This window comes from Oncorhynchus masou, chromosome 23 (genome assembly GCF_036934945.1).
Source record: "Oncorhynchus masou masou isolate Uvic2021 chromosome 23, UVic_Omas_1.1, whole genome shotgun sequence".
NCBI lineage: Eukaryota > Metazoa > Chordata > Actinopteri > Salmoniformes > Salmonidae > Oncorhynchus > Oncorhynchus masou.
Genome location: NC_088234.1, coordinates 61,538,358 through 61,559,474, shown reverse-complemented (window position 1 = coordinate 61,559,474; position 21,117 = coordinate 61,538,358). Strand labels below are relative to the sequence as shown.

The 21,117-nt window shown below is 43.7% G+C and overlaps 1 protein-coding gene and 1 long non-coding RNA gene across 2 annotated transcripts in view; one reads left to right on the top strand and one right to left on the bottom strand.

Moving 5' to 3' along the window:
- The window catches only part of LOC135511164 (uncharacterized), a 31,240-nt gene that overhangs the window by 5,162 nt on the left and 4,961 nt on the right, over positions 1–21,117 (top strand). Inside the window, exon 2 of the long non-coding RNA XR_010451219.1 lies at positions 2,192–2,290. This is a non-coding gene — a long non-coding RNA (uncharacterized LOC135511164). The remainder of the gene's footprint in view (positions 1–2,191; positions 2,291–21,117) is intronic.
- On the bottom strand, positions 8,472–15,472 carry LOC135510052 (protein Wnt-8b-like). Its single transcript, XM_064930852.1, has 7 exons — positions 15,399–15,472; positions 14,517–14,550; positions 12,717–12,855; positions 11,334–11,459; positions 10,768–10,910; positions 9,075–9,215; positions 8,472–8,969 (listed from the first exon to the last, which is right to left on the bottom strand). The coding sequence occupies exons 1-7, from the start codon at positions 15,470–15,472 to the stop codon at positions 8,541–8,543; spliced, it is 1,086 nt and encodes a 361-aa protein (XP_064786924.1). The 3' UTR covers positions 8,472–8,540.

The following is a 21,117-nucleotide window of genomic DNA, read 5'->3' as shown; positions in this document are numbered from 1 at the left end:
GGTTTATACATAAAAAAGTGTCCGGTAATAAGATATACAGTAACTAATTCAATGTGCAGGGGTACTGGGGTGGTTTGAGGTGGGTTTATACATAAAAAGTGTCTGGTAATAAGATATACATGTAAACAGGACTGAAAAGTGACTGGTAGCAGGAATATATACAGTACTGTAAATACTTATAGTAATATATATATACGTATACAGGAGTAATCGTGACCAGTACAGTTTAAATATATAAATACTAATGGTAGTGGAAATCAATAATCAATGGACAGCAGCGTAATGGTGTAACACATCTAATCAATAATTATTATTGTAGTAGAACCTTAGGTTGTGTCAGACTGTGTAGAGACCTGTGGATGGGCAAAGAGTCAGTGTGGATAGTCTGTGGGAGAGGGAGACCAGTAGTTGTTAGCCATTTCACAGTCTTATGTTCAGGGGATAGAAGCTGTTTAGGTGTCTGTTTGTCCGAGCCTTGATGCACTGGTACCGCCTGCCAAACAGGAGCATGGAGAACAGTCCTTGATTCGGATGTTGGAGTCTTTTTACAATGCCTAGATTTATTCTTAACTGGGAATAAATTACACTTTCAAAGTGAACTGCTCCATATTTTCAAAGTGAAATAAAAAGTCTAGACATTATTTTAAAATCAAATTCATAAAAAATGGAAAAACAAAGATGTCTTGATTGTGTATATCTTCACACCCCAGACTTGGTGGAAGTACCTTTGGGCAGCAATTACAGCAATTGCAGCTGCAAATCATTTTGAATAAGATGCTTCCAACTCCACACAACTCTTAGGACAACATTATATCCATTGTTTTTGACAAAATTGCTCAAGATCAGTAAATTTGGTTGGGAATCATTGATGGGCAGCATTATGAAAGGAAAGAGGGATACATAGTCAGTTGTTCAACTGAATGCATTCAACTGAAATGTGTCTTTCGCATTTAACCCAACCCCTCTGAATCAGAGAGGTGCAGGGGGCTGCCGTAATCGACTATGCAAACCATGTCTCTGTTTTCAAGCAAATTTAAGTCAGGACTGAAGCTGGACCCCTCAGAAATCCTCAACGCCTCTTGGAATACCATTCTAGTGTGCCTTTGGCATTCAAATTTGTGTAATTGTCCCATTGAAAATAAAACTCTATCCCAGGGTTAGACTGAGGCAGGTTCCCTCTTACTTTTTACCTGAGCTTTGCTCCTTTAGTATTTATTTTGCTCCTGACAAAATCCCCAGTCGCTGACAGTGACAGGCATACCCATAACATGATGCTGCCTGTCAGGACCCGGTTACGAACCTGGGTCTCCGGAGTGAAAAACAGTCACTTAACCAACTGAGCCACGAATAGTCAGCAGAACCCAGAAGATGAGGCAGACACAGCAGTACTTAAGACGGTGTATTTAATTAAGTAAAAAGGAGAAGTCCTTAAATACAAAAATGGCAAATCCAAAAGGTGGTAGGAATAGCACAAAAAAGCCTCAAGAGACACTCAAAAACAAAAACAGAATTCCACAAGAGCATCCACCGGAATCGACAAGAAAACACAGAACACTAGGGCTGGGTGCTAACATACAAACACAGAGCACAGAACTGAGGGAAACTAAGGGTTTAAATACAATCAGGGAAAACGAGGTACAGGTGCAAATAATAATGGGGAACAAGGGAAAAAACATAAGGTCAAAAAGCACAATGGGGGCATCTAGTGACCAAAACCCGGAACAACCCTGGCCAAATCCTGACAGCTGCCACCACAATACTTGAAAATACAGAGGGTTTCACTGGATGTGACCCAAACCTGATGTTTTTATTTTAAGGCAAAAAGTAAATTTATTTGACATGTTGTCTTGCAGTATTACTTAAGTATTACTTTCTTGCTAAAGGAATTGATTATTTTAAATTTATTTTTAAAATAGGCTTCCTTCTTTTCTCTTGTCATGCAGGCCAGTAATGTGGAGTGAATGCAAGGCTGTACAATTGTGGTGGAAGCATCATGTTATTGGTATGCTTGTCCTCTCTGTTCTCCTTCTCCTTCATTGTCTGTCTATTAACACCATTCAACCCCGGGACTGATGATGGCCTCCTGGTGTGTTCCCATGCTCGATGTTTCCTGCTCTGAGCAGTGAGCGGATCTGATCCATGCCTCTTTGCTTCCCATTCTCTTCCCATTCTCTTCCCTTTCTCCCCACAGATCTCACAGTAAAGGGATTGACTAGCCACCCTGCTGTGCTGAGACAGGGGTGCACATCTCTATCCTGCTGATACCCCACACCATGCTTTTTACTGCAAGGTAGGTTTACTGTTGTACCTTCACCTTCAACTCAACAATAGCAGATCAGAAACAAAACAATATAATAGCAATAGTAGTTATTAAACCATTCTTCTCATGGAATCCTGCGAGGGTCTCTGTCTCTTGTCTCCTGGCCTCTCTTCTCTTTTATTTGGCTTTGCTCTCTCTCTCTCATCCATAGTGACCCTGGCCCCTCTGGGTGTTGTGTGTCCAGATCCACTAAGCCTACAATCCTATTAGTTAGAGATTCCTGGAGGCATTAAATGTAATTTTCCTATTTTCCATGCCTTGTATCATCACTTGAGCAAAATTGTCATTTTTCTCCTGTTATCTGTCTGTTAATCATTATCCGATTGAGATTGAAACAATGGTTGTAAGAGATAGGCAGTATGCAGTGTATAAAGGGTCTATTTTAAAAGGAAAGTTGACAGCAGTGAGAGAGAGTGAGAGAGTGAGAGAGTGAGAGAGAGAGAGAGAGAGAGAGAGAGAGAGAGAGAGAGAGAGAGAGAGAGAGAGAGAGAGAGAGAACCGTGGCCGTATGATAGCCCAACTGAAGTTACACCACACACAACTATAACATTTCCCAGAGCATTTCCATGTACAGGTAACTGCCAAAATAGAGGAAAACCAACATAAAGTGTCTTAACAGGGCATTGGAACACCAAACCATTCAGGGACCACTCGTTCCCTGTGGATGGCAGCATTGCCATGGTAGCCAAAATAATGGCCTGCCCAGCATTTTTATACATGGCCCTAAGCATGATGGGATGTTAATTGCTTAATTAACTCAGGAACCACACCAGTGTGGAAGCACCTTCTTTCAATACACTTTGTATCCCTCATTTACTCAAGCGTTTCCATTATTTTTGGCAGTTACCTGTACGTTGCTTGACGTAAAGTTCCTTAATTTCTTCATACAGTATTTCTTCTAGACATCAATGTGATTGTAACGGAGACGCAGGAAGTCAGGAAGCAGATGCAGATGGTGAGTTTAATAATAATGAACATCAACAGTTACAAAACAAGAGAAGCTTCTGGACATGAAAACTGAACCAATACTACCTGAAGAGTGATGCTAGAATGTGCTAGATAAAGGGGGAGTAATCAGGGTAGTGATGGAGTCCAGGTGTGCCTCATGATGGGGTTTGACAGGTATGTTTAATGGGGGTTGACAGGTGTGCATAATGGGGATTGACAGGTGTGAGTAATGGGGGTTGACAGGTGTGAGTAATGGGGGTTGACAGGTGTGCATAATGGGGGTTGACAGGTGTGAGTAATGGGGGTTGACAGGTGTGTGTAATGGGGGTTGACAGGTGTGAGTAATGGGGGTTGACAGGTGTGCATAATGGGGGTTGACAGGTGTGAGTAATGGGGGTTGACAGGTGTGAGTAATGGGGGTTGACAGGTATGTGTAATGGGGTTGACAGGTGTAAGTAATGGGGGTTGACAGGTGTGAGTAATGGGGGTTGACAGGTATGTGTAATGGGGGTCCCCAGGACCGGTGATTAGTAGACCGACGATGTTGAGCGTGTGATTAGGTGATTAGGTGCAGTGTGAGGCAAGGTTGAGAGGGTCAGCCAGTGCAGTTATCACGTTCGTCATAATGAGTGGACCAAGGTACAGCGTGGTAGGCGTACCGAACAAAAACAACAAAATACCAAACGAAATGTGAAGCTCAATAATAGTGCTAACAGGTAACTATCCATAGTCAAGATCCCACAAAGCACAATGAGGAAATGGGCTGCCTAAATATGATCCCCAATCAGAGACAACGATAAACAGCTGTCTCTGATTGGGAACCATACCAGGCCAACATAAATCATTAAACACCTAGATGACCCACCCTAGTCACTATCATGCCCCAACCAACATAGAGAATAAACAGCTCTCTATGGTCAGGGTGTGACAGTAGGCTCTGGACTGGGAACTGTCGCCGGAAGCTCTGGACTGGGAACTGTCGCCGGAAGCTCTGGACTGGGAACTGTCGCCGGAAGCTCTGGACTGTTGAGGCGCACTGGAGGCCTGATGCGTGGGACCAATACAGCGAGCACCGGGCTGGTGACACGCACCTCAGGGCGAGTGCGGAGAGGAGGCACAGGACTTACTGGACTGTGGAGACGCACTGGAGGTCTGGAGCATAGAGCTGGCACAACGCGTCCTGGAGAAAGGACCACCTTTGCCTGGCAAGTGCGGGAAGCTGGCACAGGACGCACTGGGCTGTGAAGGCGCACCAAAAATACAGCGCGTAGAGCCAGCGCACGATATCCTGGACTGAGGAGGCGCACCCGTCCTGGCTGGATGCTCATTTTCTCAATGGCACCGGGCTGTGAATGTGCACTGGAGACACAGTGCGTATCATCGCATAAGATGGTGCCTGAACAGTCACACGCTCCTTAAAGCGAGTGCTGGGAATTGGCTCTGGTCTGAAACCTGGCTCCGCCAATCATCCCGTGTGCCACCCCCCCCCCCCCCCCCACCCCACCCCACCCCCTCTCTCGTGCTTGCGCTGAGTCGTTGTTGATGCGCTCTTGCAGCTTCGGCAACGATAAACAGCTGTCTCTGCTGGGGAACCATACCAAGCCAACGTAAATCATTAAACACCCTACCCTAGTCACTATCACGCCCCAACCAACATAGAGAATAAACAGCTCTCTATGGTCAGGGTGTGACAGCAGTGCTATGTACAGCTTTAGGCTTTAGGACCCTGAGGTGCTCCTAGACCAGAAGTAGCCAGAGTCTTAATAACTGTATGATCGACTAAACTTACATCTCCTGGCTCAGCTGTGTGAGTGCATGTGTCTGTGCATGCGTGCTTCTGTGTGTGTGTGTGTGTGTGTGTGTGTGTGTGTGTGCGTGTGTGTGTGTGTGTGTGAGAGAGATTCGCCTTGGTTTCCCCAAAAGAACGGGATTAGTCCACTGTTTTAAATCACTTCTCTTTCATCCCCCCCCCCCGAGCGCAATCGCTTCTGACTGACCGGGGTGGATGGTGTCATAGGAGTGTCTGGCGGTCTGGGTGTTAACCAACTCAAAGTGTTCGGTTGGGTCAGCTGCTGTGTGGGGTTTTCATTCTTCCCACAGTCCCACTCCTACAGGCAGTGTCTCTGTCAGCAGGGCCGGGTTCATTAGGCACCAAACGGAAGAAAACGGCCTGAAACAGGGAGGGACTACATGGACTTTTCCAATAAGAATGGTTCAGTTTCATTTTCGGATGCAAAATGTTTGAAACGTTGTCCACTGCATACCCTAACAAACACAACCTATTTACAAAATGTTCTGTTGAGTGCCCTAATGAACACAATCCAGATCTTGTACTGGACCTCAGCATAACATTTATGGTGACTCTTTCGAGGGCCAATACTACCTTCATGTATTGATGTCAATGGGAGACTTGTACAAATATTGTTGTTATATGCGCACAGATGAGTGATTACAGAGAATTGCTCTGCTGGGCATGCCACCCCCTAGCTCCATCCAGCCAACTGGGCTCATTTAATGAGGGGTGTGTTCTGTCTCTGAGTTTCTGATTATTATTTTGTAAAAAATATGTCAACAAGGTGTTTCCTTGACACTTTATTGGACAGAAAGACGAGGGTACAGAAATTAACTGCCCCTACTCTCAATAGGGGCTCCTAATCTCCTCTTTCAGGTCCCATCTCATCTGGAGGGCCCTGTCGGGCTGTCTTCCCCCAGCCCTGGCACCCTCTTTAGGCTACCACAGGTGGGGTGGTGGGTGGGTATCCACCCTAGCAAGCATTTGTTTATCAAACCCACTTGTTGTGGGCACAATACTTGAACTAACTTGCATTGAGGGAACAGTGTGAATCCGTGCAAAACCTTTTCCCAAAGCTCTTTTGAAGGCGGCGTCCATTGAGCCAGTGGAAGAGGAGAGGGGATTAAGTGGCTCGGCAGTGGGGCATTTCCGAGAGGGCTGATTAGCTCGACACTCATTGTTAAATCAAGCAAAGGCAGGCCCTAGAGTAGAGAAAGGTAGGTGAACCGTGGAGGCTGAGGGGGCCCAGGAATGAAACAGCCAGCAGGAAGCCACTGGTGAGTTCTCGGCAAAGGAAGGCAACAAGTTTTCCTGGCAGTTTTTGTCCGAACTCACCACTCACTCCTAAGGAGGGGTAGAGTAAAAAGGAGACTAGCATACAAAATTAGAGGTGGGGTGGGTGATTTTAAGGATTTTTAAGGGCAACTTGTCTGGCTTCTTCGTGATTCCACCCCACCACCCACTCTGTCTGGACAAAGTTAATTAAACTAGTATTAAACTGTAAAGAAAGTTCTGAGCGTTAGGAGAGGCTCCTTGAGGATTACGCGGACGAGGGGCAGAAATAAAGAGCAGATATTTGTCAAGGCGTAATTGAGAAAGGCGTGAAGGAAGAGTATAATGAAAAGTTTGTTGTTGTTCATTTGTCCCAGAGGGTTATTAGATCCCCAAGTGAACAATGTAACAAGACACAGGTTGTGTTGTAGCCTACCACTGTTGAACATTTGTGATTTATATGTCACACAGGGGGAATATAAGAAATAATCATGCATTTTATTTAAACACTTCTGAAATTAATTCAACACTTCTGAAATGAATGGATGTGAAATGGGTGATGGGCATGCTCAATTAGTTAATATAATAGGGGGTTTTAGATTATACTTTTTAATTACAAAAGTTAAAGAAAATAACAATAAAGCAACAACTTGGGAAAAACATGTGCAATAAATTAACAATATACATAACAAAGTGCTTCATTTTATTTACAATTAAATACATCCTTAAGGCAGGGCTGGGAAGGGAAGGGAGAGGAGGGCAGGGCAGGGGAGGGTAGGGGAGGGGAAGACAGTGCTGGGTTGGGCTGGGGAGGGAAGGGAGAGGAGGGCAGGGCAGGGGAGGGTAGGGGAGGGGAAGACAGTGCTGGGTTGGGCTGGGGAGGGAAGGGAGAGGAGGGCAGGGCAGGGGGAGGGTAGGGGGAGGGGAAGACAGTGCTGGGTTGGGCTGGGGAGGGAAGGGAGAGGAGGGCAGGGCAGGGGAGGGTAGGGGAGGGGAAGACAGTGCTGGGTTGGGCTGGGGAGGGAAGGGAGAGGAGGGCAGGGCAGGGGAGGGTAGGGGAGGGGAAGACAGTGCTGGGCTGGGCTGGGGAGGGGAGGACTGGAGAGGGCTGGTCAGGGCTGGGGGCACTGCCACGCGTAGCGAGGGTTGGGCTGGGGAGGGGAGGACTGGCGAGGGCTGGTCAGGGCTGGGGGCACTGCCACGCGTAGCGAGGGCTGGTCAGGGCTGGGGGCACTGCCACGCGTAGCGAGGGCTGGTTAGGGCTGGGGGCACTGCCACGCGTAGCGAGGGCTGGTCAGGGCTGGGGAGGGGAGGACTGGCGAGGGCTGGTCAGGGCTGGGGAGGGGGGGACTGGAGAGGGCTGGTCAGGGCTGGGGGCACTGCCACGCGTAGCGAGGGCTGGTCAGGGCTGGGGGCACTGCCACGCGTAGCGAGGGCTGGTCAGGGCTGGGGAGGGGAGGACTGGCGAGGGCTGGTCAGGGCTGGGGAGGGGGGGACTGGAGAGGGCTGGTCAGGGCTGGGGGCACTGCCACGCGTAGCGAGGGTTGGGCTGGGGAGGGGAGGACTGGCGAGGGCTGGTCAGGGCTGGGGGCACTGCCACGCGTAGCGAGGGCTGGTCAGGGCTGGGGGCACTGCCACGCGTAGCGAGGGCTGGAGTTGTCATCATGACAAGAAGGAATGTCTGATAAACTGACCAATCACAAATGGCATAGCTCATTGGTGGTACATATGACAATAAATAAGATGTTGTTGAGGTATGCCATGGACTGACCATTTAAGAAGAGTTGTTCAAGCTATCAAATATGAAGGAGATTATTCAGAGCGGCCGTATTTAACATGCTTTAAATGCCCAAAGACTTATATATAATTGGGGAAAAAAGTTTAAAAAATATATACTGTTAAATATATGTATACCATCAGTTCTAGACAAGTAATAGTTACCCACCTTTCTCTATCATGTAGTTTCATCAACATGTTTTTTTTACACATTTTCTCCCCAAACTATTAAAAGTTTGATTAGGATAATAACAATACTAGTCTTATTCAATAAATACACTTTCAGTTATGTCTTTAGAACAAAAGCAGAAAGCGTGTTGTAGAAATATTTGAGAGGGGCACAGCTTCGGTGCACAGAGATCTGTGAAAATCAGCTTGTGAGAAGACATGGAGTGCGTCAGTGATGATGATGGTGATGAAGATGGATGCCGCTCAGTGCTTCTTCCTCAGCCTCAGGTTCTTCCTACCGCTGCCGACGCTCTCGTTCTTCCCCCTCTGCCCCCCATTCTTCACGCAGAAGTACTTGGTCACAGTCTTGCGGCACTGCTCGCACTTTACCTCGCAGCACCAGTGGAACTTGCAATTGCAACTCGACACCAACTCCACCTTCCTCTCCTCCACGGCTAAACCACACTCCCCGCACAGCCTCTTACAGCTACGCTTCTCCCACTTATTTAGGCTCTTGCCCTTCTTCAGGCACTCTCTGCCCTCTGTGCCGGGCAGTTCCAGGGTACGGTTCTCCAGGCAGTAGTCTGGGGAGTCCTCTAAGTGGACCAGTTCTTTACGAGAGATGGAGCTGAAGGTCTTGGAAATGGCACCTCGACTGGCTGCACTGTTCCCGGTCCCCTGGAGCAGGTCCACCTTGAATTAAAGAATAGATTAATGAATGATAGAATTCATTTTATGTGAAGTGTCTTTAGAGTGCTTATAAACAATATTGTTTAATATAAACAATATATACTGTACCTTCAGTGCTCGGTGGTACTTCTCCTTCAGATAGTTTCCCACCTCCCTGAAATCTGGGAGCTGTAACCAGCAGGTCTGTGTGGTGCAGGACCCAGAGACGCCATGGCACTTACACGTCTTCTGCATCGTCCCTTTCACTGCCTGGGAAGGAGAGGAAAGGGGAGGAGTGGAGGGAGGGGTTGAGGAAGGGAGGAAGGGAAAGAAAGCGGGGGGAGAGGGAGGGAGCGAGAGATTCTTCGGTTAAGCTTTTCTACTGTCTGTAATTCACCTGGAAAAATGGTAATTACATAATAATAACATGAAAATTACGGAAATTAAGTAAATACTGTAAACTCCAGACAGAACCTGTTGTTGCCATATAATTATTATGTAAATACCAGGCAAATACCAGGTGACTTCTTTTTAAGATCGGGACGTAGCAACATACCGATGAGATGTTCATTGTCTGATTTGGTCTCAGGAAATCAGTTGTGTATATGTGTGGCTAAGTATGAATTTGTTTTAAAGAATCAGTTGTGTAATGTGAAGACTATTGGCTCTTGATTGATGTGTTGTCAGATGAACCCACTGCACACTCAAGCCTTCCCATTTGACAAAAAGAGGATGAATTTACTAAGGGAGAAAGAACAGGTTCGAGGTTCATGCTGGAGTTTTTGTGGTCCCCCTCAATATTTTCTGACTTCACCCCGACACAGGTGTGGGGGAAGGGAGGGGGAAGATCTTTCTCACGAGGTGAGTGCCGAATCAAAGTTTCACATTGAGACACTGACTGTGTCCCTCCTGGAATGAGAGGAGTATTTATTAGGCAAGGCCATTGTCAACATGTTTTCTGCCATGAGTACACCCAATGAAGAGTCTATGGAGAGTCTATTGAGTGGCAAAATGAAAAAAGGGTGAATTTCTTTTTGTTACAATGATGCTCCAGGTGCCGTTGGGCTCGGAGGGGCAACGGGGCCCCAACAGGAGGGCTCCTAGGTGGGGTAAACAAAGACTACTCCAGCCTCTCGCTTGTGGTCCTCCGTCCCTGACTAAGGACTCCTTAGGGGCCACACAAAGACCAACAGAATAAATGTTGGATGCTTATTGCAAGAATAAAACCAAAAACGACTTAAAGACAGCGGGCAGGCATAATACTGGCCCTGGTCTGCAGTGTGTGGCACCATGGGATACTCTAATTAAGAACTAGCACCAGTGTTCCTGGGATTCTGAAACTTAGGACTTGTCATAATAAAGGACATTCATTGACTGGTGAACAGGCCCTTGTGGTACAGCGAACACACTGTGGTTATTGGAGGACAAGTGGCACCTCACTTATGGGGACGTGAAAGAGATGCTTGGGTGGTACGCTTGCTATGTGCTGTAATACTCAATGAGCAGACTGAGAAAGAAAGAAATTATTCTAAAGGTACTTTACATTGAGCAGTCGGTCAGTTGGGGGTTGAGTGGGAAACTCAAATATCTGACCCTTCACCTTGAATTACAAGAGCTCCCTCCTATGGCAATTGCACTGATTCAATCTCAACATGATCTGGGTTTTCAGAACAACCAGAAAACCAAGCTCTAAATCAATCTGAGATCATGATAATATTTCACTATATCATCAAAGTGTATTAGATGGTATGGTATTGAGGGATAGCTTACCCCTTCCATCACCAAGGTGTAAATTAAAAGTAAAGTGAACTGAATACTGTACCTTGCGTCCAGCCTCATTGTTGTGGAGGTTCATGGCGGCCCGTGCGTCCTGGCCTGTCTCCAGCGTGTCAACAAACTGCTTGGAGATGGCCTCACCGAACCCCACGTTGTCACTGCAGCCGCCCCACTGCCAGCCTGTACCCCCTGGGGACATAAGCAGGAGACATCAGTTTGTCTGTATGAGAGGATGGCTCACCATTTGTGATGAAAAAATGTGGAAGGGTATTATTTCCAAGGTACTTGAAAAAATACCTGTTTTGTTGTTTTGCCTACAACCGAATCACATTACATGAATACAACACAGTGTGAATACAACACAGCGTAAATACAACACAGCGTAAATACAACACAGCGTAAATACAACACAGCGTGAATACAACACAGCGTGAATACAACACAGCGTGAATACAACACAGCGTAAATACAACACAGCGTAAATACAACACAGCGTGAATACTACACAGCGTGAATACTACACAGCGTGAATACAACACAATGTGTACACAGCTGTTTCATCTATGCATGTCTTGTAATGATCTGTGTGTGGATTTTTAAATCTTCTCTTACCCCGCTGTCCGTTCCTGGTGTCATCACAGCCACAGTTGTCAAAGTCCCCCAGACTGCAGTTCCTCGTCAGAGTGTACATGACCCCTGCTGAACTGATGGCATGGACAAACGCTGTCTCCCTGTTCGCTGTGAGAAAGAAACATATATTATATATAATATGATATAATATTATATGATAGTCACTTTACAAATGACCTCGACTAACCTGTACCCCCTCACATTGACTCGGTACCCACTGTATATAGCCTCGTTATTGTTATGTAAATGCTATTTGATTTAGTAGCAATGATTACTGAACTGATGGCAAGGACAAACGCTGTGTCTCTGTTCGCTGTGTGTGAGAGAGACATTTAAATTCACTCAGGAATACCTTCTCCTGAAGAGGTCATTCCTCTCCTCTAGTCATTATCTTCAGAGTGGGGCTTCTATTTCAACGCAGTATTCTTTATCTCCTATCTCTCCTGGTAATTAACACATTGGTTCTAATTGCCATTGGCGTGCCATATTTTCGCAAGGCCCCTGAGCAGTGTCCTGTCAATGGGTGGCTCAGTAGGATGTTGTGAAATGGATTTGTAGCATAGTTTTAGCCAGGGTGACCGTGGGGTTGCTGTTGTTTTAGCCAGGGTGACCGTGGGGTTGCTGTTGTTTTAGCCAGGGTGACCGTGGGGCTTGCTGTTGTTTTAGCCAGGGTGACCGTGGGGTTGCTGTTGTTTTAGCCAGGGTGACCGTGGGGCTTGCTGTTGTTTTAGCCAGGGTGACCGTGGGGTTGCTGTTGTTTTAGCCAGGGTGACCGTGGGGCTTGCTGTTGTTTTAGCCAGGGTGACCGTGGGGTTGCTGTTGTTTTAGCCAGGGTGACCGTGGGGTTGCTGTTGTTTTAGCCAGGGTGACCGTGGGGTTGCAGTTGTTTTAGCCAGGGTGACCGTGGGGTTGCTGTTGTTTTAGCCAGGGTGACCGTGGGGTTGCTGTTGTTTTAGCCAGGGTGACCGTGGGGCTTGCTGTTGTTTTAGCCAGGGTGACCGTGGGGTTGCTGTTGTTTTAGCCAGGGTGACCGTGGGGCTTGCTGTTGTTTTAGCCAGGGTGACCGTGGGGCTTGCTGTTGTTTTAGCCAGGGTGACCGTGGGGCTTGCTGTTGATTTGGGCGATGCGACCATGGCGGCTGTTGGGTTGCTGTAATGATCCTTTTGACTGATGAATCTCATGACTAAACAAACAAATGCCATCCTTCCTCTGTGATCTGGATGGGCCTATCTGTGACTTAAACCGGTCTGTTATTAAAGGGCAGATCAAATGAGTCAGCATATACAGTACTACATCACTTTTGACCATATAGTGTCCTACATATCTTCTGGTCCAAAATAGTACACTGTAATGATTGGCTCTTACCACTGCGGAGGCTTCTGTGTGTGGACAGCTGCAGGGCTCTTTCAGGGCAGTTCCATCGGTCCCAGGCAAACTGATACTTACACTCCTCGATGCCGCTCTGCGCCCCGGCTGCTACACTGCTGGAGTAAATCAGGTACACCTTGAGGAACACAGAGTATATCATCAGGTCACTTAAAACTGAATAGGTTCAATCATGACCATGGGAAGCAACACATTCTAGGGACATTTCCTTCTATAACCCTAAAAGTCGTAGTGTTTACAAGATTTATTTTTGTTTTTAACAACGGTGGGAAAAGTCTTATTACAATATTAATTCAACTTTTTTAACCTGTTTCACAACCCCTGAATGAGTTGGAATCCCAAGCCCTATTCTTTACAAGATCACTATGTCCACTTGGCTTGTTCGCCTAGCTCTCTGGTCCTTGTTGAGACTGTGTGAATGATATGTCTCAAGTGGCCTGTGCAGAGACTGAGCCACCACCTCTCTGCTTCTCACTGGGGTCTGGTGGGCTAATGATGACCACCCACCACACCATAGTACTGCACAGGACAGCATTGCCTTCCCTGCCACTACTGCCTGCAGTTTATTCACACGCAACACACATTATCTAATGCCTCTCCTCCTCTAGTCTAGTCTAGATCTACCAACCCAGGGAATCCTACTGACTCTATAGTCTAGATCTACCAACCCAGGGAATCCTACTGCCTCTAGTCTAGATCTATCAACCCAGGGACCTCTACTGCCTAGCCTAGATCTACCAACCCAGGGAATCCTACTGCCGCTAGTCTAGATCTATCAACCCAAGGACCTCTACTGCCTAGCCTAGATCTATAGGTCCCTGAGTTGATAGAGCCTGGGACACTCAAATTAGTCTGATATGTTACGTTTGGTGTGGTTACATAAGACAGATGGTTACTTAAGGAAATAAGGAAAAAATGAAAGTAGGGTGGTTGATCGGCATATAATGCAAACATCTAGCAACCAAAGGTTGTGAGTTCGAATGTCATCATGGACAACTTTAGTATTTGAGGTAATTAACAACTTTTCAACTACTTACTAGTTTTTAGCTACTTTGCATCTACTTATCATGTTAGCTAACCCTTCCCCTAACCCTAACCCTAAACTTATCCCTCTTAGCTAACCCTAACGCGTTGACCTAACTTCTAAACTTAAAACTAACCTTAACCCCTAACCCTAAACCCTAGCCTAGCTAACGTTAGCCAGCTAGCTAATGTTAGCCACCTAGCCACCGAGCTAGAACTCGTAACATATCAGAGGTTTTGCAAATTCGCAACATATTGTATGATTTGCAAATTCGTAACATATATAATACGAATTGTATACAAATGGATACATACCATACAAAACGTAGCATATCATACTAAAGGAGCATCTCTGATTTACATATAGAATAATAAGAATAGCTCTAAGACCAGGTTGCCTCTACATACACTGAACAAATAACTCTCCATGCCTCTACTATCCCAGCCCATGGACATTCAAAGCTTCTCAGCCTGAGAGTGAAGAGCCGTAGATAGGAACCCAAAAGGTCACCATAACACTGATAAGGCCTACCCTTGCTGTTGTTACAACAAATCAATGATGAAAGGACATATTTATATTTATATGTAACCATGACAATCTCATTCTGGAGAAATGCAGTCTATTTAGAAACAGAGGGGAAAGAGAGTAACATACGCAGACAGCAATAGGAGATCCTTGCAGGGGTGGTCTTTGCTCTCTTTTTTGGGATAGGGAAAGAGGGATCTGGCCAGAAGATCAAAAGAATGTTGGCTTACCTTAGGTCCAGTCATAAGGAAATTATTCACTGACCTGGAAGAGGAGACAGCTTATTAACTCTGGGAATTAAGAGTTGTCCTTCAGCCAGGGCAGGAATTCCACAGCTCCCTCACTTAAGTCTCTCATTAGTTATCTTTAATAACATGGTACGATAGCATCATTGGCTATCTTAAATAACATGGTACTGAAGCATTTATTAGCATACTTTCAAAAATTCAGTGTCCTTCAGTAAAGGGAGGGATTTCTTTGCTCCCTCATTAGATAACTATATTTAATACAAATGTAATAACATGGTACTAAACCATCATCAATCTAAATCATTGTTTCCCATATGAATGAATCTCCTGCCTGCTGGTCAATAACCATGCTGGTAAAGTGACATTTCTTGGGGATGTTATATCCAAAATACCTAAAATAAAGCCCTAAGCTAATTATGATAAAAGTATTCATTTATACTGACAAAATGCATTGTTACTGGTCACATACACAAAAACTCAATAAAATACAGTGGGATGAAAGTATATTCATGAGTAATAATCATGCAACAAACAAGAATTTTAGGAAAATATTAAATTAGAATAATTTAATAATTGTCCATGCCTACATTCTCATAAAGGAAAATCAAGAAGCCTAACTGTTCCCCAGTCGTGCACCAAGCCATGTAATTTGGTAAACAATTTTGGAAGATAAAAAAACTGTACAGAAACTAACTTTTTAATTTGATCAGTAAAGAGAAAAACATTTCAACATATAAATCATGGAATTATTTATATATTCAAATAGGCCTTATGTACCAATATTTCATGAACGACCTTCCTATCACATACATTGCATCAAATCATTGAGGCAATCACAAAGAATCCCAAATGGTTCAAACTCACCAGCTGCAGCAAGACGTTGTCATGTGAGACATCAACATTAAGATACAGTAAAAGACCTCCAAATGCATGAACATCCTGCCAGAAGAGACGAGAGAGGATAGAGATGGCATGCACATTCAGCAGCTCTCTAAAGGAGAAGAGAGGATATAGAGAGAGGCTACCAACCCTACACACATACACAACTCCACTGGCTGTATATGCCAAGGTTCTCATGCGGGACTCACTCGAGGGGGGCTCTGAAATTGACCCACTCTCATCCCAACAAGAGATTATCTACTTAATTAAAGATGTTCCCCTTCTTACTCCCTCGACCAATCAGAAGGAGCACACCGAGGAGAGACTGAAATTATCAAAAGGGCACCCTGGGCCTCGCGCGGACAAATAGCAGCCCGAAATCTCTTTTTCATCGCGCGGCCTTCTGAAGGATTCAGGATAAAGTTAATTAATATTGAACCGGCTGAAATCGACTGATCTCAGATAGATCTGGTGGTGTTTGCGCCCTGAAAAATTAATTTATCGAACGAGTTTGATACAGTGGTAACAGGTAACAATCACAGACTACTGGTATTACATCATTGGAACAAACATGAGATGTTATTTGGATACTGTGTGATTTTTTGAGAGTTGTGCTTTTTTGGAATTTTGCACGATTTTACAAATGCCACGTCTGATTTAATCAATTGTTGTCACTCTACAAAAAAATAGCTAGGCCTAATTAACATCCCATTGTTTTAAAATCAATGTTGAAGCATTGTTGACATTTTACATTTTCAAGAATGCGCTCAGTTGATTTATTTTAGTTCTTTTCTAACTTCTGATGTGAAAGAAAATATAGGCCTATTAAAACGAATTTTAAAACGGTTTAACAAAAAAATACATTTTAGGGAAATAGTTTTAAAACATCAGATAGCCTATTCATATTGATAATTGTTTATCCTAACATAATCAATCATGCATTAACATTTCCACATCAGTAAGATCCAAATGAATTAGAGATCGAGTATTCATGTTGATTGTTTTGGGGATGGTAAGGCATATTAGATCACCTTGAGAATGAACAGAAGACATGTTCTGCCTTCTCCAAAATGAGTTGTTAATTAGCCTAATACAAATCGAGGAAAAAGTGTTTCTTTATAGCATAAATAGCTAGGTTTACATTCAATTGTCAACAGATTTTTATGAAAATATTTGAATTCAAGAAAACTGACTTGTTGTGGATTTTTTTAAAATCAGTAAGCAATAACAGTGCACACAAAATGTACTTTCTCTACTTAAGTTTTCATGCACCAAATAGCATTTTAAAGTTCAATGCGTTTCCATCACATTTTCAACTCTACTGATATTTTGTCACAAAAGCTATTATATTAAATAGCAAATGTGCCTCTTTGGTCTTGCCATGTGTGTTCCAGCCAACAGCTCGCAGATACAGTGTAGGTAGGCTGTGTGGCTAGTCTTACAGTACATGATGAGATTATTATGGATAAGAGCAAGAATATTTTTATCTGTCAAATGGCAGTCAAGCATCAATCATCATGTCACCAGAATAAGACCTTAAATATTTATTGGAAAGGAGCATCAAGATCACCATGCACTTTCACCAGCCTGTGAAGTCCATCATAAATTATTTCATCTGTAGCCTAATAAACGGCATGCTTCCCCAACAAGTAATAGTGGGAAGACCACACATGTCATCATTTGACATTAGATATTATGGTTATTATATCAATATTTGCCCATAAAAGCGTTTCCACCCCAATTTCTCGCATAATTAATGTTACTGACACAAAAAGATCCCACGAAGTCAAAAGAACAAATTATCTGTTGGCATTCATAAAATTGTGCCAAAACTTCCTGTTTCCGTCACAGCTATAGTAAGGAAAGTGCAAGTGATGTGCTTGATGCTCCTTTCTAATAAATATTGAGGGTCATATTCTGGTGACATGATGATTGATGTGGCTGCCTTTGATAAATAAAAATATTATCCCTCTTATACAAAATAATCTCATAATGTTGGTAGTTTTACCAGCACTGTATCTGCACTGTACCAGCACTGTATCTGTGAGCGCACGTTAAATCCAGAGTGGGCACATTTGCTTTATCACGCAACAGTTTGTGACTAACCATCAGTAAAGTTGAAATGTGATGGAAACCCATTTAACTTGTATGTTTTATTCGGTACATGGGAATTTAATGCAAACATGATTTTAATGTCCACTACGTCATCACGCACATACTTTTATCCCGCAATAAGTCAGTTTTATGAAAACACATCTCTTGTGGGAAAATGTGCATATTATTTTATGCACATTTAAAAATATTCACAAGGAAATCAGTCGCACATTGGATGGAAACCTCAAGTTGCACTGTAGCCCACTAGCTACGTTTCCATCCAATTTGCAACAAATTTTCGTGCGAATATTCTGAAATCCGCATAAAAACATGTGCATTTCCCCATCACAGATGTGTTTCCATAAAACGGACTTGTTGCCGATAAAAGGATGTGCGTGGTGACACAGTGGGCCTACACATACAAGCAAATGTTGAGTTAAATTCCCATGTACCGATTAAAAAACACACATTAAATGGGTTTCAACTGTATGTTGTTGAGGTTTTTTCACACACAAAAATTGTGTTATGTGTTAACCTTCCGGTTACTAGTGCAACACTCTAACCACTAGGCTCCCCTGCCGCCCCTAACGAGACATAATGAGATGATTATGGACAAAGGAGCGAGATTATTTTTATTTGTCAAATGGCAGCCAAGCATCAATTTATCATGTTCACTAGACCCTCGATGTTTATTGGAAAGGAGCATCAAGCTCATCACCTTGCACTTTCACCACCCTGTGAAATTCAGCATTATTTATGTCATCTTCAAGTTTTAATGTCACATGCACAAGTACAGTGAAATGCGCAACCATAATTGATTTCATCTGTAGCCTAATAAACTGCGTGCTTTCCCAACAAGTCATATTGGGAGTAACACACGTCATCCCATGACTCCAAGTTTACTTAGATATGATGGTTATTATATCACTATTTGCAGGGGGGCAACTTTAGATTTAAAACATTTTCTAAATCTATTTATTTAAAAATAAGGGGTAGATCAGCTTTATTATTGCATCTATGTAATTGTCTGCATCATTTCCAATCTGCCTTGTATATTTTTGTAAATACTTATATATATATATATATATATATATATATATATATATATATATATATATATATATATATATGTTTTCCTTTATTATTTACCCCTAACCCTACCACCCCTCCCCTAATTGGAGTAAACTAATGGAGAACAAAACTTAGACTTCTACTCACAGCTTATACATACTATATACATTTTACGGACACAGTATATTTTACATTAGTTATATTTTGTTTGTTTTTAGTCCCATCCTTCAGCTCCACTCAACCCCACCCATCTATTTCTGAAGCCCATCCAGTCGCACCCTTCAGCTACCCTCAACCCCTCCCATCTATCTCTGAACACCATCCAGTCCCATCCTTCAGCTCCACTCAACCCCTCCCATCTATCTCTGAACACCATCCAGTCCCATCCTTCAGCTCCACTCAACCCCTCCCATCTATCTCTGAACACCATCCAGTCCCATCCTTCAGCTCCACTCAACCCCTCCCATCTATCTCTGAACACCATCCAGTCCCATCCTTCAGCTCCACTCAACCCCTCCCATCTATCTCTGAACACCATCCAGTCCCATCCTTCAGCTCCACTCAACCCCTCCCATCAATCTCTGAACACCATCCAGTTTGGATTTCTATTTGCCATATATTTTTCAACTGTGCTGTGATGTTTCACAAAAGTTTTGGTCCTTTTTAATTTTCTACATATTGATTCTACCTATTGTAAAATATATATTTTTTGCTAAGAGTATTATAATGTTATTGAGCAATTGACTATGACTTTTTAAATCAGCCAGCAGTGCTATTTGCAGAGGGGGACGTAACTTGGCAGGGGGTCTGGGGGACCTCCCATTGCCCTTCTAGCCATCTCTATTTAGAACAACAAAAAGTAAACAAAAATGCTCACAGTCATCAAGCAAGGTAAGAGATGATTAAATATGTTTAAGTGATTGATATGACAGAACTAGATCCATGATAATTAATGAGGAAAGAGATTATTAACTATGTTAAAGTGATTGATAAGACTGAACTAGATCCATGATAATTCAATAATCATTGTTGTTGCACCTTTAACCAATAGCTTAACAAATGACCAACTCTTACAAATAAAGTACAAAGACATAACTTTGATTGTCTTTATTAAGACATTCTCTAAATCAAATTTCAGCTAGACTGCCCAGCCAGCCCGCCCAGCCAGCCAGCCCGAGCCGCCTGCACGCCCGACCCCCACCAGTCTAGTAAATAACTCAACCCTCGCCCCAACACAACTTCCTTCCCATCTTTTTTTTTTATATCTCAAGGGAAAGGTTTGGAAAACAAAATTTTAATAAGAACACAGATAAACCTACACATTAACACACAGAAGCAATTCTCCATATAATTCATGTCATTGGCCGAATACTACTACAGAGCTCTTTTTACTTGCACACAAAATAGCTGGGTCTCCTCGTCCTGCCCCTAGGGGTCCACGACCCTGCAGCGCCCCAACCCAACACACCCCACTCAACATTAGGATCTTAATTAAACATTCATTATTGGTTTCAGGTGTGTTAGGCCAAGGCCAGAGTGACAACCAACAGTACGGCAGACCCCCAGGGCCAGGACTGAGCAAGCCAGCACCTATGTATTGCCTAAATAGGTATCTCCCCTGGCGTGGGCATGTTTTCAATACAGACTCCTTTTGTCGTACAGTATTTCATAGAAGGCATTCAGACCTTATGAATGTAGCACAGTATACCCTCAATCGTAAAACAAATATAGTGAAACTGTACATAACTTGACATTTCTTCCATACATTGTGGGAGGATAACCAACCGTCCCATTAATGGCAATGCATTTGTTAGCCACTATATATGCTAGGTTACACAGTTTCTTCTGATAACAGTCTCCAGTATCAACATTTCCAAGCAAACAAAAACAGGGAGAAGGGAGAATCTGTAGACATGCTGAGATAAAAATAAAATACTCTTTGCCAGAATTCAGCCAGTCTTCGCAACATCACAGCAGAATGTGCATGATATTCAGTGCATGATATTCAGTTTCACTGGCATATAGAACATTCAATGGATGGTCTTAAACTGCAGTAATTTATGTCTGAGATGATATGAACATGACTGGGCATTCTAACACATCTGTATCCATTCATCATCAATAGCGTCTCCCAGGTCGTCCTCACATTTTTGTTTTACATGTTTTGTGTCATCGGGAAAATCCTCTATCAAACCTTGATACAGTTTGGAAATCAACTTTGGGGGGGTTGTCAGACTGCCTTAAAATAGCATCTTGCTTGTCCAGTGTTTGCTGGAGAGAGAGAATAAAGTGTTGTATCTGCAAATATTCACCTCACATTTCTCACTGACTTGTCTTCCCTGGCTGCCTGACCCTGATGAGACCCCGGTCACCGTCTGATCCTCCTAAAATGAGGCATGACAAATAATTACCTTTGTGTGCATTTATACATTGTATTATCAAAAATAGAATCAATGGTTCAGTAATTGAAATGACCATTATTCCCAGATCCGAGACTGTAGCTTTAAGCTGCTGTCCTGTAGCTACTGTAGGTCTACTT

Coding starts and splice junctions, on each gene's coding strand:
- LOC135510052 (XM_064930852.1), bottom strand. CDS start 15,472: ATGTTCATGCATTTGGAGGTCTTTTACTGTATCTTAATGTTGATGTCT. Junction 11,460..12,716: donor ACACAGAAGCCTCCGCAGTG/GTAAGAGCCAAT, acceptor TCTTTCTCACAG/CGAACAGGGAGACAGCGTTT. Junction 8,970..9,074: donor AGTACCACCGAGCACTGAAG/GTACAGTATATA, acceptor CTTTAATTCAAG/GTGGACCTGCTCCAGGGGAC.